The 19,597-nt window shown below is 36.7% G+C and overlaps 1 protein-coding gene across 3 annotated transcripts in view; it reads right to left on the minus strand.

Moving 5' to 3' along the window:
- KCNU1 (potassium calcium-activated channel subfamily U member 1) overlaps nucleotides 1-19,597 on the minus strand; it is a 290,355-nt gene that overhangs the window by 219,038 nt on the left and 51,720 nt on the right. For all 3 annotated transcript variants that reach the window (XM_072635213.1, XM_072635212.1, XM_072635214.1), the window contains exon 5: nucleotides 14,860-14,971. In XM_072635213.1, the coding sequence (XP_072491314.1) occupies nucleotides 14,860-14,971 (112 nt within the window). The remainder of the gene's footprint in view (nucleotides 1-14,859; nucleotides 14,972-19,597) is intronic.

Here is a 19,597-nt window from a genome sequence, read left to right on the forward strand (position 1 = left end):
TAGATTATGAAGGGCTTTGAATGCTAAACACAACATTTTGTTTTTGATCCCAAAAGTAATAGGGAGCCACTAGAGTTTCTTTAAAAAAGAGGGTGACATGGTGGTGGGATCTATACTTTAGCAAAATCACATTAGTGGTTGAATAGAGGATGTGTTGGAGTGGGGAGAGATTTGAGGCAGGAAGACACAACAGCTGGTTATTAACAATAGTCCTGGTATGAAGTGATGAAGGTGCAGCACTAGAGTGTTGGGAGTATCAGAGATTAAAAGGAGTCATATTCAAGTGATGTTGCAAAGGTAAAATCAACAGGCCTTGTTAGCAGGTTGGATATGGATGGCGAGTGATACTGAGAAAATGAGGGTGATTCCCAGGTTGTGAATCTGAGGAACTGGGAGGATGATATTGCCCTGTATAGTAATAAGGAAGGTACAGGAGGGCTATGTGGAAAATGCTTTATTATATTGTGTGGAAAACTTATTATTATACTGCTTAAATCTAATTTTATATGACTAGAGATAGTTTGAACCCAGAATGTCACCCTGACCTCAAGAACTCTCTAGGAATACTAGGGATGAATATAAGAAATTTTGAATTCCCCTGGTCTAGGATCCAACTACAACATTTATACTTTGAGTTCACTCATTCAGATCTTTTTTTAGGTCCACTCAAGCTTTTGTTTTGGGTTCCCTTCTGTTTTGGCTTTGATCAAATTTTGTCGAATGCTTATATTTACTGATATGTAATATAATTTATATACTATAAATATTTTAAGGTCCATTCTTCCTTTCCGGGTTGCTCTCCTCTTCCAAACGACTTAATTAATTTCTTTAAAAAATTACTTCAGATTATTTTCAGATACTATTTTTGTGAATGCCTGGGGAAATGATAATGACTGCTATTTTGGATATGTTGAGTTAAGATATCTACTGGACATGCAATTTGAGATGTTTGAAAGGCAGTTGGAGATACAATATTGGAGGAGTTTCTCTTTTTGGATCTTTGAGGCCGTGATCTGTGGATTCCTTGAATACTTATTTTGCCCTCTGGTTCTAGAATCTCAGGGAAGTTTTCCTTGATAATTTCATGAAAGATGATGTCTAGGCTCTTTTTTTGATCATGGCTTTCAGGTAGTCCCATAATTTTTAAATTGTCTCTCCTGGATCTATTTTCCAGGTCAGTTGCTTTTCCAATGAGATATTTCACATTGTCTTCCATTTTTTCATTCTTTTGGTTTTGTTTTGTGATTTCTTGGTTTCTCATAAAGTCATTGGCCTCCATCTGTTCCATTCTAATTTTGAAAGAACTATTTTCTTCAGTGAGTTTTTGAACCTCCTTTTCCATTTGGCTAATTCTGCTTTTGAAAGCATTCTTCTCCTCATTGGCTTTTTGAACCTCTTTTGCCAGTTGAGTTAGCCTATTTTTCAAGGTGTTATTTTCTTCAGCATTTTTTTGGGTCTCTTTTAGCAGGGTGTGGACCTGCTTTTCATGCTTTTCTTTCATCTCTCTCATTTCTCTTCCCAGTTTTTCCTCCACCTCTCTAACTTGATTTTCAAAATCCTTTTTGAGCTCTTCCATGGCCTGAGCCCATTGGGTGGGCTGGGATACAGAAGCCTTGACTGCTGTGTTTTTCCCTGATGGTAAGCATTGTTCTTCCTCATCAGAAAGGAAGGGAGGAAATACCTGTTCACCAAGAAAGTAACCTTCTATAGTCTTATTTTTTTTCCCTTTTCTGAGCATTTTCCCAGCCAGTGACTTGACTTCTGAGTATTCTCTTCACACCCCCTTTGCCTCCAGATCTGCCCAGCCAGCACTTGGGGTCTGAGATTCAAATGCTGCTTCCCAGCCTCAAGGCTTTGGGTGGGGGCAGGGCTGCTATTCAGTGTGAGATTAAGTTCAGGTGCTCAGGTGGGGGCAGGGCTGCCTCACAAGCTTAGTTCCCTCAGGGGGTTTATGCAGAGACCTTCTACAATGGATCCAGGCTCCTGCCTGCTTGGGGAGCCCCAGTCTGCTGCCACCTCTGCTGCTGCTTCCCGAGGGGGCCTGAGTTATGGGGGGACCCCACTCCCCTCTTGGCAAGCTGAGAAGACCCTCTCACCAACCTTTGGGGCCTGTGGGTGGAGGGACCTGTTCGGCCACTGGAGATTCTGTCCCTGAAGCCTGCTCGGTACTGCTCCTCTCAGTGCCACATGGCCAAGGCAGGGCTGGGCTCGGCTCCAGGTCCGGGGCATGACGGACCTTTGGCGAGAGGTTTTCAAGGCTCTCTGGAACAGAAATCTTGTCCACTCTGTTCTGTGGCTTCTGCTGCTCCAGAATTTGTTGAGAGTTCTTCTTTACAGATATTTTATGGGCTGTGGGTTTGGAGCTAGCGTGTGTGTCTTTCTACTCCGCCATCTTGGCTCCGCCCCTGTCTGTTTTCAAAGAGGACCAAAATGACATCACCATGATAAAGTGATGTTTCAGTGTGTCTTACTGTGGCTGATCAGACCAATATGGGTTCAGAATGCTCTACCACAGCTTGAACACAGATAGTCTGCATGAATTTTTGGGGTGGATACTCCAAATGTGCATATCCTACATTTACTTTGTGCTGTCTCAGTTCTGCTTTGCTCATAAAACACAGCACACTTTCTAATGTGGGCACGCCATGCTGAGCAGTCCTGTGCCTGTGTCTCTCATGTTGCATAGTCAAATCCAAAGTTGTTGAGAGAGACCTTGAGAGTGTCCTTGTATTGCTTCTTCTGACCACCATGTGATCACCTGCCCTATATGAGTTCTCCATAAAATAGTCCTTTTGCAAGCATATATTTTGCAATCGAACAACATGTCCAGCCCATCATAGTTGCACTCTGCGAAGCATAGTTTGAATGCTTGGCAGTTCAGCTCAAGCAAAGACTTCAGTGTCTGGTACCTTATCCTGCATACATATACATATACATACACACATGTACATATACATACTTACACATATATAATATATACATATACATGTACCCACATACACCTACATATTCCCTCTAAATACCCTAATACTGAAGAAAACTCTCATGAGTTACAAATAACATCTTTGCATGTAGGAATGCGAACAGTTCAACTTTAATGAGTTCATTAAGGCTTCTCTTTCCTGTTTACCTTTTAATGTTTCTCTTGATGCTTATATTTGAAAGTCAAATTTTCCATTCTCCTCTGGTTTTTTCAACAGGAATGCTTGGAAGTCCTCTATGTCATTGAAATTCCATTTTTTCCCCTGAAGTATTATACTCAGTTTTGCTAGGCAGGTGTTTCTTGGTTTTAATCCTATCTCCTTTGACCTCTGGAATATCATATTCCAAGCCCTTTGATCCCTTAGTGTAGAAACTGGTAAATCCTGTGTTAGCCTGATTGTATTTCCACAATACTTGAATTGTTTCTTTCTGGCTGCTTGTAATATTTTCTCCTCTGAAATTTGGCTACAGTATTCCTAGGAATTTTCCTTTTGTGGTCTCTTTCAGGAGGTGATCAGTGAATTCTTTCCATTTCTATTTTACCCTCTGGTTCTAGAATATCAGGGCAGTTTTCCTTGATAATTTCTTGGAAGGTGATGTTTAGCCTCTTTTTTTATCACGATTTTCAGGTAGTCTCATAATTTTTAAATTGTCTCTCCTGGATGTATTTTCTAAGTTAGTTGTTTTTCCAATGAGATATTTCACATTGTCTTCTATTTTGTCACTCTTGATTTTGTTTTATAGTTTCTTGGTTTCTCATAAAGTCATTAGCTTCCATCTGCTCTATACTAATTTTTAAAAAACTATTTTCTTTGGTGAGCTTTTGAATCTCCTTTTACGTTTGATTTATTCTGCTTTTTAAAGCGTTCTTGTCTATGTTGGCTTTTTAGACCTCTTTTGACATTTGGGTCAGTGTATTTTTAAAGGTGTTGTTTTCTTCAGCATTGTTTTGGGTCTCCTTTAGCAAGTTGTTGACATACTTTTCAAGATTTTCTTGCATCTCATTTCTCTTCCCAATTTTTCCTCCACCACTCTTACTTGATTTTCAAAATTCTTTTTGATCTCTTCCATGGCCTGAGACCATTGCATATTTTTTAGAGGTTTTGGATGTAGAAGCTTTGACTTTGATGTCTTCCTCTGATGGTATGCATTGTTCTTCCTCATCCAAAAGGATGGAAGAAAATATCTTTTTTCCAAGAAAGTGTATAGTCTTATTTTTTTTTCCTTTTTGGGGCATTTTCCCAGCCAGTTACTTGACTTTTGAGTCCTTTGTCAATTGGAGGGTATACTCTAGGGATCTGTAAGTTCTCAGTTCTTCCAAGGTGGCACATTCAGGGGAGTGGAGTTTACTCCTTTCCTGGCCTGTGCTCTGTTCTGGGAGCAACCGCAAACTTTTCTGCCCAGGATCTGTGAGTAGGATTCCCTCTCCAGATCCTCCACCAGCTCCAGCATGCCAGTGCTCCTCCTCACCCCAGGACTGCCACTCAGGACTGAGACCCACATCTGCTGCTCAGTTCCCACAGAGCCTCCAAATATGGAATGTGCTGCTGTAGTGGGTGCCAGTGTCCAGGGGCTAGGGCAGGGGCTGGACTGAGTTCCCTTTTCACCTAGGTGAAAGAGTTTTTTCACTGACCTTTGGAACTGTCTTTGGCATTGGTGGGTTGAGAAATTTTGGAACTGCAACTGCTACCTATAATTCCATGCCCCAAAGCCTTCTCCAGATTTGCCCATGTCATGCTGTGCAGCCAAGGCTGGGCTGCACTCTCCCCTGAGCCTGGTGTGATAGACCTTTCTTGTTGGCCTTCCAGGTTGTCTTGGTCTGGAAATGTCTTTCACTCTGTCATTTTGTGACTTCTGCTTCTCTAAAATTTGTTTAGTCATTTTGTGCAGGTATTTTATGGGCTATGGTGGGAGAGTTACAGCAGGCCCATCTTTCTACTCCACCCCCAAAAATGTTATTCTTTAACACAAAACTGAACACTTCACCAACCTAGCTCTATGCTAAGTAAGCCAGATCTGTGCAAATTGGCAGTAGGTAGGAGGCTAAACTCCTTTGTGTTGCAGACAGATTTTTAATGATTCACTTTCTAAGTAAAGGTATAATGATGGCTGCTTGTTGCAAGTCATATGACAAACAGGAGAGAGTGAGAAGTGGCAACCCACCTGCCAACGGTGGGTAATGGACACAATAGTACCACAACATTAACTCGTAGAAAAGTCAGGTTAAGCAGAACACAAAGTACTTGTTATATCTTTGCTTTCTTTTACATTCTCTACATTTTTTTCAGGCACCAGAAATCCTTGGTATGGCCCATGGGCAATATATTATGCAGGCCTGGCTTAAACTCTCAGGAGCTTACAACCAACCTGACCCATCAGTTTGTTTTCTGGGATTCACTCAGTAGTCTCTTTGCTGTTGCTGCTGCAGCAGTCATTCTTCTCACCTCATCATTCTGTGGCAATAATAAGCTTACCCTGGACTCTTCTCTCCTCTTTTTTGAGGGGACAGAACAGGAAGGAGTAATAAAAAGGCAAAAGTGTGCTCTGGTCGGGGTGCTCTGAATGTGCTCAGCTAGAGAGTAGAGGGAGGTAGAGAATGAGATCTGTGATATACAGTCTATATCAGCCATGTATGAAAGCGGGCTGGCATTCAATAGGTTGCCAATCCTGTCTCACCAGAAATACCTTAAATTACAGAGATACAAGAAAGGCAAATAAATATAACTACCAAAGAGAGTCCAAGTAATGTAGTACATTGTCCCATCTCTAGAGACTACTAAAACTTTAAAAAAAATCTCTGAAAAGAGACAACATAACCATAGGGTTAGTTATGCAGTTTTAAAAGTAGAAATATGAAATAGGGTAAGTAATGGTCAGGAGGTATTTAAAAAGACCGGGATTTGCCTCACAACCACTCTTCATCTTTCCCATCCCACCTGCATAGTTGAATTACAACAGGAGGTTTCATAAAAGGGAAGAGGGAAAGTAGAAAATACAGGGAAATGCTTGAGGCATCCTAATCAAGTCAGTGGTTTAAAATAAAAAAGGTAAAATAACTATTTAGTAGCAAGAAGTTGGGTTACAAGAGAATGGGTGAAGTGGTAAAGGGAGGGATTGAAAAAGGAGTTCAGGTACTAAATTTCCAACTTGGAGGAAGTCCCACTGAAGAATAATGCCATGATAGGGAAAGATATATAAGGATTGTTGTAAGTCAAAGGAGATAACATGTAATAGTGCATTGGAAACTTTATATTAATGCTAGCTGTTGTTATATTTTGTAATTGTAGATGGGTACCTTACAATGGGTAAAATCTAGTGTTCAGAGAGACCAGTACCTGTGAGTGCTGGTGAATAATATCCTGTTTCAGGAGAGGAGACACTGGAGCTCCTAGGAGCAACTGGCCTCCAGAAGAGTAGAAGAAGGACATAGATCCATAGAGGAGATTAAATGGCAAATGAAGGCGAGGCAGTGGGAAATGATCATAGAGGTGGGCAGGTGTTCAAATTAGAATAATCAAGGACACAAGGAAATTCCTGCTATTGAGCAATGCATGTATCCTTATTAACTCCTATTAGGAATTCACACTTTTAAGAAAGAGACACAACAGACAAGGGAGGAGGGAGGAGATACAAATGCCAATAATATGGAAATTACTTAAAAGCTTTAACTGCAAGAGGAACACAGAGATTAAAGAAGGAATAAATGAGGGTAAAAGCCATGAAGCAAAGAATATATGATCAGAATAGATAAAAATGGAAAAGAATCAACGAAGAAAACAAAGTAAATTCTGTATAAAAAAGGCATGATTTTAGAAATTAGAAATAAAAGAAATTGAAGAGAAGGAAGAGAAGAATCTAATTACTTGAGTGTAAAAAAGGGGACAAAAGAGGGAAATAACTTGCTAAATAAAAGGAAGAAAGACAACGAAATCAATAAGAGAGATATAATTCCAGAACTAGGGAAAGAGTTGACAAACAGAAAGGGCAGGGCTTTGGTTTAGAAGGAAGAGAGAAGGAATAGGTTTCCCTTAAAGTAGATTTCAGCAAAAACAGTTTTAGGGACCAAAAAACTTCATTAAAAGAAGAAGGGCAAAATAATACTGATTTAGAGAGGGAAAAGTAATTTTCTTACTATACTAGATACTTCAAGCAGAGGATAGAAATTTGATTAGCCACACCCTATTACAACAGCTATCTAACTTTTAGCCTAGTGGCAATTTAATGGCCTTATAATCCATATGACTCCTTTTCAGATTATTTTCTGGAGAATAAGAGATCAGAAGTTTTTAGTGTGATCACAACAGCCTAGAACCTCCAGCTAGAAAATATCCTAACATTCAAATAAAAATTTGATTCTCTCCCCTAATTTGTATTTTTGTATAACTTCAACTAATCACTAGCTTCCGTTTGGGCTAAAATCAGGATACTGGAAACACTTAAGTAGTTTATTATTTTTTTCGGGGTGGGGGGAGAACAAAAAAATGAATACATAAAAGACAAAAGAGACAATCCCAAGCCCATAAAATTAAAACATTTTTCCATAGCCAAAATCAATCTCAGAAAATTACAACAAAAATCACTGACAAATATCAAGGACAAAAGAAGGGAGAAAAGGAGGAAAGAAGGAAGGAAGAGAAGGGAGGAACTTGATTCTTTCCAGCTACAAGTCCATCACTCTTACTCACTAGGCCATAGCTATTACCTTACTAACAAAATTTTGCAAAAATCTTTACTTGTTATCTCATTTGATCCTCACAACAACCCTGTGAAGTAGATTCTATTGTTGTCCCTATTTTATAGATAAGGAAGCTGAAACAGAAAGGAGTTGGGTTACCTGGTAGGTGTCTGAAGCAGTATTCTGATGCTGTAGCAATGAGAGTACCCCAGAGGTCAGTTCTAGATCCCTTTATCTTTTCCATATTTATTGGAGATAAATAGATTAAAATCTATTGGGATAGATTTTAGGGAGTCCATGAACTTTGATTGGAAATGAAATTTAGCATTCTTTAAATTCTGAATGGCAACAAATCACTATAGAATTAGCAGTACCTATCACTTTGTCACCAATGGTAATTATACTTTCTTACACCACTGTAGTTATAGATATCTGAAATATCAGTTATTCTCAAAAGTATTTGAAATTATTATAGTTATTAGACCATTTAAATTACCTATATTTTAAATGCTTAATCTTTTTACTTAATGTTTTAATAAAGAAGTACACATATTAGTATAAGCACACAAAAAATTGTAAAAAATTGGAAGTTCAACAAGGGAGGCATCATTAGAGGCATTCTTAAAAAACAGTGTGATGTTATATATTTGTGTGTGTTTGTGTTTATATGCACACACATAGATATGTATGTATATATTTGCATACATGCATACACACATATATATCTACATACATATACCTATTTGTGTGTAATGGTAGGCATCTCTGGGGCACAAGAGGAGGCAAGATTAAAAGGAGAAAAAAGAAATTTACACGATAACTTGTACATTTGGAGGGAATAGCAAGTTGGACATGGTAAATTTGTAGTTTCATGTGAAATATTTTTTTTAAATGTACTGTGTTATGGAAATGCTTGTTTTGTTCTGTGAATTGAAGATAAAATATATTTGTTATTAAAAAATGATGTGAGCAGAATATTCAACTTGCTCACAACTCAGTCAATAGAAAAACAAGGAAAATACAATGACTAAGGAAAGGATTATGTAATCAAATAAATTATCCCAATTTACAGGCTATTTTTGTGAAGAAAAAGAAAATGACTGACCTACAGGGTTATAACAAAACAAAACAAAGAAGAATTATCAAGAGATTTTAAAAGCAGACTCAGGGATAAAAATGTAAATGGACTTAAAAGAAAAAAATAGAAATGAAGGTAGAAAAACAGATCTAAAGATATTAAACCCTTCCATCTCACTAAGGTGAATTAAAAGTATTTTGTGGGAGAAAGTTACAGAGTGGGAGAGAGCATAAATAGGGAGGCAGCGGACAGATGGGAATGAGTAATTTACCCCTACCACGTCATGGGTGAAAAGAAGTATCTAGTACTTTGAGATTCACTAAATCCATATTTATCAGCCAATCAGGATTCTGGGATCTGTTATCTACCTACCCTTAGGACCCTTTCTTTCCTTCCTCTATGAATTTAATGACCAGTTCATGGTCTTTTTTTCATCCCCAACAAGGAGCTACTATTTCTTTAGATAACCCTAGCTTCCCAGTTCTGCAACCATTTTTCCAATTATCTACTCCTCCAACCTACCTCAGCTACATACAGATATGATCATACCCTTTATTTTGTCATTTTACTCACAAGCATTCCAATTCCATGTTCATAAAATCTGAAATTCTTTTATATGTTAAAAATTCTTTATCATTTTGTCTTTTCTTCTGCCTTACAGTTTCTAAGCTCATTCTTCATTCCTACTGTGATTTTCAATACCTATTATCTATCCATAATTTCTTTCCTAAGCTACTTGGTAGGGGGCGGAGCCAAGATGGCAGAGTAGAAAGACATACATACTCTAGCGTTTCCTCTACACCCCACAAAATATCTGTAAAAATGACTCTCAACAAAGTCTAGAGCAGCAGAAACCACAGAACAACAGAGCAAAAGAGGTATCCAGCCAAAAATAACCTGGAAGGCTGACAGGAAAGGTCTATCCCATGGGATGCCAAGCAGAGCAGAGAACAGCCCTGGTCACGCAGCACTGGGAGGAACAGGACCTGAACAGACCTCCGGGGAGAGTTCCTAGCAGGGAAGGTCCCAGATACCTCAACCCACAAGTTACAAAGAAAGCTACAAAGGTCAGTGGGGGAGGGCTTTCCCAGATGGGTGAGAGGGAACTGGGGGTTTTTCCACCAATAGCCCCAGGTGACAGCAGAGGCCACTGCAGCAGACTGTAGGCAGCTACAGAGGCCTGGAAGCAACCTGAATCCATTGTCCAGGCAGTTCAGCTTAAAGCCTCCAGCGGTAGGGAACAGCTAATCTAAACCCCAGCCTTGAGTGATGGCCCCATTCCCACCCAAATCCCAGGGGAACCAAACAGCTGAGTCTAATCTCTTGACAAAGGATTCAGAAGTCAAGTAACTGGCTGGGAAAATGCCCAAAAAAGGGAAAAAATAAGACCATAGAAGGTTACTTTCCAGGGCAACAGGTGTCTCCTCCCATCCTTTCAGATGAGGAGGAACAAAGCTTACTGTCAAAGGAAGTTAAGACCCCTACCTCCAGGGCCTTCAAAGTGAGCTTAAACAGGGCTCAGGCAATAGAAGAGCTTGAAAAGAGCGTTAGCAGCTTGCTAAAGGAGAACCAAAAAAAAATATGTTGAGGAAAATAACACCTTTAAAAAGAGGATAACTCAATTGGAAAAAGAGGTTCAAAAAGCCAATGAGGAGAAGAAGGCATTAAAAAGCAAAATTAGCCAAATAGAGGAGAAGGTTCAAAAGTTCACTGAACAAAATCGTTCTCTGAAAGAGAGAATTGAGTTCAGGGAAATGAATGTCTATGAGATAAACCTAGCAGTTAGAAAACAAAACCAAAAGTTTGAAAAAATAGAAGATAATGTGAAACATCTCATTGGAAAAACAACTGAAGTGGAAAATAGATCCAGGAGAGACAATTTTAAAATTATGGGACTACCTGAAAGCCACAATCAAAAAAAGAGTCTAGACATTATCTTCCATGAAATTATCAAGGAAAATTGTCCTGATATTCTAGAACCAGAGGGCAAAATAAATATTGAAAAAATCTACCAATCACCTCCTGAAAGAGACCCCAAAAGAGAAACTCCTAGGAACATTGTGGCCAAATTCCAGAGTTTCCAGGTCAAAGAGAAAATGTTGCAAGAAGCTACAAAGAAACAATTCTAGTATTGTGGAAGTACAATCAGGATAACACAAGATCTAGCATCTTCTACATTAAGAGATCAAAAGACACGGAATATGATATTCCAAGAGTCAAAGAAACTAGGATTAAAACCAAGAATCACCTACCCAGCAAAACCAAGAATCACCTACCCAGCAAAACTAAGTATAATACTTCAGGTGAAAAAATGGTCTTTCAATGAAATAGAGGACTTTCAAGCATTCTTGATGAAAAGACCAGAACTGAAAAGAAAATTTGACTTTCAAACATAAGAATCAAGAGAAGCTTGAAAAGGTAAATAGGAAAGAGAAATCATAAGAGACTTACTAAAGTTGAACTGTTTACATTCCTACACGGAAACATAATATTTGTAAATCTTGAAACTTTTCTCAGTATTTGGGTAGTTGGTGGGATTATACACACACATACATACACATATGTATAGAGAGAAAGAGACAGAGCACAGGGTGAGCTGAATAAGAAGGGATTATATCTAAAAAAATAAAATTAAGGGGTGAGAGAAGAATATATTGGGAGGAGAAAGGGAGAAATGGAACAGGGCAAATTATCTCTCATAAAAGAGGCAAGAAAAAGCCTTTTCAATGAAGGGAAAAAGTGGGGGGGAGAGAGGGAAAAAGTGAAGCTTACTCTCATCACATTTGGCTCAAGGAAGGAATAACATGCACACTCAATTTCATATGAAAACCTATCTTACAATCCAGGAAAGTAGGGGAGAAGAGGATAAACAGGATAGGGGGATGATGAAAGGGAGGGCAAATGGGAGGAGGGAGCAATTAGAAGTAAACACTCTTTGGGAGGGACAAGGCCAAAAGAGAGAATAGAAAAAGTAGGGGCCAGAATAGAATGGAGGGAAATATGGTTACTCTTACACAACATGACTATTATGGAAGTCATTTGCAAAACTACACATATATAACCTATATTGAATTGCTTGCCTTCTCAGTGGGGATGGGTGGGGAGGGAGGAAGGAAGAGAAGTTGGAACTCAAAGTTTTAGGAACAAATGTTGAGTATTGTTCCTATATACAACTGAGAAATTAGAAATATAGGTAATGGGGTATAGAAATTCATCTTGCCCCACAAGACAAAAGAGAAGATGGGGATAAGGGAAGGGAGGGATATTAGAAGGCAGGGCAGATTGGTGGAAGGGACAATCAAAATGCTTGATATTTTGGGATGGGGGTAAGGGAGAGATGGGGAAGAAATTTTGGAACTCAAAGTTTTGTGGAAGTGAACATTGAAAACATAACATAAATAAATAATTTAAAAAATTGTTCTTTGAGGAGAAGTCCATCAATTGTGGAATGACTGAACAAGTTGCTGTATAGGAATGTAAAGGAATACTATTGTTCCATAAGAAATGATGAGCAGGTGATTTTAGAAAATTCTGAAAAGACTTACATGATCTGATGCTTTGTGAAGTGAGCAGAATAAGAACATTGTACACAGTAACAACAACATTGTATAATGATCAGATATGATTGATTTAGCTCTTCTCAGCAATACATTGATTCAAAATAATTCCAAAAGAATCATGGCAGAAAACGTTATCCACATCTAGAGAAAGAACTATGGAGTCTGAATGTGGATCAAAACATATAATATTTTCACGTTTGTGTGCATATATGTGTTTCACAGCTTTTCCTTTTCTGTTTCTTCTTTCACAACATGACTAACATGGAAATATGTTTAACATGATTGCACATGTACAACCTGTATCAGATTTTTTTTTCTATCTTGGGGAAGGTGGATGGGAGAGAGAGAAAAAATTTGGAACTCAAAATCTTATAAAGAATGAATTTTGAAAACTAATTTTATGTGTAATTGGGAAACCTTAAATATTATTTACTAAAAATAAAAAAGAGGCTAAATGATTGTAATCATTGCTATGATTTGATGTTAATCTGCCTGAAGTTCTCAAGTTGAATGTCTGAAAGATCTGTGATATACTCTGTGCTGATTATTATCTTTTGTTTTATTTTGAGGTTTGTTTTTTTTTTGTCAGTTGCCTAGACACATGCAGTTCGTTCTTCTTGTTAAGTCATTTTACAGTCTCATATAACTCTTTTTTATCCTATTTGGGATTTCCTCAGCAAATTACTGGAATCCTTTGCATTTCCTTCCCCAGTTCATTTTACAGATGAGGAAACTGAGACAAATACAGATGTGCATAGACAGCTTCATAAAAATTTGCAGATGATACAATACTGGAAACAACAGGGAACAGACTAGATAACTAGCTTAGGGTCAAAAGAGAAAAAAGGATCTTAATAGACTAGAGAATCTTACGAGAAGACAAATATAAATTAACATTTGGATTAGAAAATTTATTTTTTAAGTGCAAGATAGAGATGCGGGTAGAGAGTAGTTAATTTTTTCATACATCTGGGTATTTTAGTGTACTACCAGCATAATATGAAAAATCAATATTATATGGGAGAAAAAAATCTAATTTGAACTTGACCTACTTTTAGAGAACCAAACTTTCTAAGAATAAGGAATTAATTGTCCTTCTGCATTGTGTTCTATGGTCCTTTAGAGAGCAGAAATATATACAATGGGTAAAAGCCCAGGAAAGCAGAACTATCAAAGATATCCTTAAGAATAATGGACTGCCTTAGGATAAGGTTGACAACTTCCTACAGTCCTAAAAACCTCCTAACAACCTCCATAATCCCATGGAGCTCTTAAGGTAGAGACTGGATGAGCACTTTTAGTTTATGTTGTACTGAGGATTCTTTTTGTGTGGGGCTTGAATTACAGGCACTAAAGGTTTCTTTTATTTAAAATGATCTGTGATTCTGAGATTCTAAGAACATTCTGACTAAACTTTAACTCTTTCATGTCTCAATCCTGAATGATATTTTCAAATTATAATTATTTTCTATTCTCCCTTTCTGTTTACCATCACCTTGAAGTCATAAGATATTGATAACAAAAGATAGAATTATCTTCATGGTTGTCTGTGGTTTTGCTTTTCATGTGCAGAGCAATATGAGATGACCAAATATCTTAAGAATGTATATATTTTTTCTTTCCTTTGGAGACATAACAAAAACAATTTAACTGATGTGGCTCATTCTTTTTGTATTCAGCTTCCTCTTTTCTTTTCATTTCTTTATCATGAGATTAATATTGATGTTTCTGTTCTTCCAATAGTATGTTTGTTTGTTTATTTTTGTAAATGAGCAAAGTTTTAATACTTTTAGGCACCATCTGGCTTCCTTTTTTACCATTCCATTACAATTGTCTCTGTGGAAGCAAAAGATGGTACCTCAGGATTCAGGGAAATTATAATTATAAAATTATTAAAAATTATGAGATTGTTCTTTATTTCTTGAATTACCTTGGCCAAATAATTTGTAACTTATTGGCTACTTTCCAGGTTGAACTATGGTTTGAGATGTGGAGGGAATAGCATTTCTCTTTACTTAGCTATTGATTATTGAAAAATTAAACTAAATTGTTACCTTGAAGAGTTATCATTAGTAAATAAAATTTAAAAAAAGAAAAAAATTAATTGAATATAAATTATTTGAATTTCCTCCTCGAAGGAAATGGATTAATTAAATGCATTTTAAAAGATAACATGCTTATTACAACACTGAATCTCAAACTTTTCTAAAAGATGTATAGAAATATTTCATAGATCCCTATATCATAAAAGTTGCATGACTAATATACTTTGAGTGGGAAAATTGTTAGTGGCTAAAGGACAGTACTTTGCATAGATGTTTGCAGTTACCTTAAAATAACCTCAAAGCATCTTAAGAGATGCAGGCTGTAACCATTTTATGTTACTTTACATAGGCTTTAACCACTGATCTAGAGAACTTCCTGTCACATATATTGAATAGTTTAAAACTACAGAGAGCAAAAATATTGCACACCCCTGAAAGGTGTAGAGTAATTAAACAAAAAGAAACAAAAACAAAAAATACCTTCAAAAGCAAGGTATAGATAATTACAGATACACTTACCTAGCCAGTTAATGTTCAGATAATAGGAAACAAAAGTTGGTGGAATGGTAAAGATATCTACCACAGAGTTCACCTCCAGCCAAAACTTTATCTTGTCATCTGCACCCGCAAACTAGAAATCAAATGAACAAGTCCAGTGTTATAAGTTCTATTTGGACAGGTTCAAATTTAAGGTATCATTAGCATATGAGCTTAATCATTAACAAGGCATTCATTAAGAGGAAATTTAATTTCATTCTACTTTTTAATTTTCAGTTAATGAAAAAGTGGACCTTGTGATGGTCTCTGTATAATCCATACTTAGTTATGGCAATTAAAAAAATAACTAGCAAGTTGTAAAAATATGAAATATGAAGTAAGGTCTTTCTGACCATGTACTTTCTATCTATTATCTTATGTTAATTCTAAGAGTATAAGTTGCACAGGAGGCCCCTCTTTGTGTTGGCAGATAAAATTTCCTGTTCAAAAAAAAAAACTTTTAACACTAATGAAATTATAATTCTGGCTCAAAATAAAAAAAAAATTGAATCGCTATTTCTTTTCAATGTTACTATATTTTTACATCACTTTCTTTCTAAATATCTAATTTCTTCATCCCTTACTCAGAGAGATATTCTTTACAGCAATAAATATAAGAAAATTTTTAAAAAGCAAGCAGTTTATCAAAATTAATCCATTTATGAACATGAAGGACAACATGATAGAATAAAATGATCCCTGGATCTGAAGTCAAAGGTCTTGATTTGAATTCCAGCTCTGTCACTTAAGACCACCTCTGGGATCCTAATTAAGTTACTTAATCTTTCCAGATTTCAGTGTACTCCTGAACAAAAATAATAATTCTGTGTTAGATGACCCCTAAGATTCTTTCTAATCCCCTCGAGAATGAATGACAAGCCAGTGTCTTTCCCCCCAAAATGCTATGGACAGTACTGGCATGATTCATGAAAAAATGAAAAGTTAGATACAGTTAACAACAAGATTCCACGTAGATCTATATCTTGTAATTTTTGTTCAGTTTTGAGTTTATATTGATATCTTATATTTTAAAACACCCTTTATTTTCTAAATATATTCCTTCTCCTCTTACCAAAGTAGCAATTTCTTATAACAAAGAACAAAAAAAAAGAAAGAAAGAAGAAGAGAAAATAAAAGAAGTAGTTTAGGAAAACGAACAAACATGTAACCTGGCTGGCAATGTTCCATAATAATAGTCCCCTATCTCTACAAATAAGAAATGGAAACTTTCTGATTTTTTCTTGGAGAACAAGTTTGGTTGTTATAATTATACAATATTTAGTTTTGGTTTTGCTTATTTAATTTTTCCATTTACATCACTTTCGTCATTCTGTATATTATTTTCTTGTTTTTGATGAGTTCACTATACATCAGTCCATCTACATTTTCCCATGCTTATTCAAATTCTTCATATTCATAATTTCTTATAGAATAGTAATTTTCTATTTTACTTATACATCACAATTTGTTCAGTTATTCTCTAGTCATTAGATACTTACATTGTTTCCAGTTCTTTGCTACCTAGGATACATGCAAACTTTATTTCTGTCTTTGACTTCCTCAGGTTCCATGTCTAATAACGGGATCTTTGCATCAAAGCATATGAGTATATTGATCACTTTTTTTGCTATAATTTCCTATTGGAATTTAAAGGATATACAAAAACGCAACAGATAGAAGGAGGAACAAGGACATTCCTATCATAGGGAAAAAGACTAGCAAAAACATAGTCATGGAAATTGCAGGGTGTATCTGAGAAATATTGAGTTGTCCAGTTTGATTAGAATCAAAAGTATTTGGTAGAAAATAAAATGAGATAAGATCAGAATGGCGGTGTGGTACATGATTGTGTAGGGCCCTAAATAGCTAGGAAAGGAACTTTCATTTTGCTTGACAGGCAAATAAAGAGGCATTGAACATTTTGTGGAGACACATTGTAAGATTTTCATATCAGGAGTATATTAGTGTATAAACAGTATGAAGGATGGATTGGAGGTCATAGACAGTGAAGACAGGAAGATATTTTTAGGGAGATATTATAATTTCTTAAGCAAGGGACAATAAGAGCCTGTACTAAAGTGGTGACTGTGGGAGGAAAAAGATGGGGAGAGATTTGAGGAATATCCATCATGGGGATAGAATCAACAGACCTTTTAATTTCTTGGATACCATGACTGAGAAAGATGGATAAAGGGAAAATTCCTTGAGTTTTCTATCTTTGGTCTTGACCCTTTCCTGGATTATCAATATCACTACTCCTTACACAAAGTTTTTTGCATTTATCCATAGTTCATTGTTGCTGAAATTTGCTTTTTGTGCTCCCACCTACATACTTTTGTTTATATCTACCCTTTTTGGAAAACTTTCCTTTTTAATCTCCAACATTATTTTTCTTCTTCCATTGTAATGCTTTTTTCAATCACCCCACTTGAAATACTTCCTTCCTTCCACTTTTATATACTATAAATTTGATAAATTTTTTTAAAGAAACATCATTTTGGAAATCTACTTTCACTTCTTGCCTCCACTATAATTTGCATGATATTGGACACAATGTCTCTAAGCATAAACTTCTCCATCTATAAAATGGATGCCAATAGATTTCTAGAGCTCCAAGGGACCTTATGTGTCATCTAGTAGAATCCCTTTATTTTACAAAGAAGTAACAAAACTTTACCAAGGTCATGAAATCAGTTTGGGGTAGAATAATTAATCTTTTAAATTCTACTCGTCTCAAAATTTCATTGAGTATTTTTCAGATAATATATGTAAAAAGATCTTTTTAAATAGCAAAGTGTTAAGTATATAATATAAAGTGTATTTTGATTAAATTTACTAAGTATTTAAAAGGACAGTGGCTTTGATGTTAGGGAACTTGATTGTGAAGCTCAATTCTTTTGTTTATTTAAAAAAAATGGAAGCAATTGGGGTTAAGTGACTTCCCATGGTCACATAGCTAGTAAATATCTGAGACTGGGTTGTGAACTCAAGAACCCCTGAATCCAGGGCTGGTGAGGTGGAGCCAAGATAAAGCAAGGACTTGCTTTATTCTCCCCCAGTCCCCTCCAAATACAAGTACAAATGACTCTAAATAAATTCTAGAGCTGCAGAACCCACAAAATGACAGTGTCAAATAAATTTCCAGTCCAAAACAGCCTGGAAGGTCAATAGGAAATATCTTTTGCACCAGTTTGAGAGAAGAGCACAGTCCAGTATGGTCCACGATGGTGTAGGCATTGGGACTGAATCACTGGTAGCTGTGGTACTTTCCAGACTTCTCAACCCACAAACTCCAGAGACAACTTAGAAGGTCAGAAGGATGTGAGTTGGACCTGAGTGAGAGAGGAGCAAGATCTGGCCTTGGTCCCAGCCCTAGGGTGTTTGTGGTAGTGGCAGTGGCAATGACTGTTTCTAGAGCTCTCAGTCTATAGACTGTGAAGAGATCTAGGAGCTGATCAGAAGTGCGTTGCAGGGATCTCTTTCCTGGTGCTGAGGCAGGATTCTCTTGCTTTACCTATGCTTGGATCTGGGTTGCAGTCCTGGGGTAAGGAGGAGCACTGGTGTGGCAAAGCTTGTGGTGGTGGATATGGAATTGTCCTTATAGTTCCAATGCAGAAAAGAGTGCTTATGGTCACTCACAGACAAGAGCACAGACCAGGAGAGGAGTAAACACCTCTCCTTTCATCATATAACCTTGGAAGAACTGAAAATTTACAGATCCATAGAAATATCTCTGAAAACAGCTACATAAACCCCCTGAAGCTTAGGACAGTACTGGAGATAGAGACCTAAAAAGTCAAGTAATTGGCTGGGGAAATGAGCAGTAAGGGAAAAAATGAGACTATAGAATCTTACTTTGGTGACAAGGAAGATCAAAACATAAAACCAGAGGAAGATAACAACTTATACATCACACATCCAAAACCTCTAAAAAAATGCCATGAATTGGTTCCAGGCCATGGAAGAGCTCAAAAAGGGTTTTGATAATTAAGTAACAGAAGTAGAGGAAAAACTGGGAAGACAAATGAGAGTGATGCAAGAGAATAGTGAAAAAAGAGTCAACATTTGCTAAAGGAGACACAAAAAATGCCAAAGAAAATAACATCTTAAAAAATAGACTAACCCAAATACAAAAAAGGTCCAAAAAGTCAAAGAAGAGATGAATCCAGGGCTTGTGCTCTATCCATTGTACCATTAGCTGTCCCAGGAAACTCATTTCAAACACTGACAAACAGGCAAACACTCTCCTTTAGGCTCAGAATCTTATCTGTAAAAATAAGTGTAATAATACTTAAACTACCTACATAAGAGGCCAGTTATGAGGAAAGTATGGTTTGAAGATAAAAGTCTTATATAAATGTGAGGCATTTTTCCATACCTCTCATTTGGCCCTAATCTTAATTTTCTATGATATATTTCATATCTGCGGAATAATAGAATACTGGATTAAGATTCAAGGAGACTCAATTTCAAAGTCTGCCTTCAAATTCACTAGCTATGTGACTATGGACATGTCATATAATTTATTGGGCCCCATTTTTCTCATCTGTAAAATGGAATAATAAATGAAGGATAATAAAGTGGGATAATCTTGAGTCTACAGTGTGATCATCAATGAAAATTGCTCTGCAAATTTAAAAATTGCATGTTAAAAGCAGTAGTCATAGTTCTCAGTGATACCTTCTCAACTGAACCTGGCTTCAAATCTTGTATCCACCAT

This window comes from Notamacropus eugenii, chromosome 1, assembly GCF_028372415.1.
Source record: "Notamacropus eugenii isolate mMacEug1 chromosome 1, mMacEug1.pri_v2, whole genome shotgun sequence".
NCBI lineage: Eukaryota > Metazoa > Chordata > Mammalia > Diprotodontia > Macropodidae > Notamacropus > Notamacropus eugenii.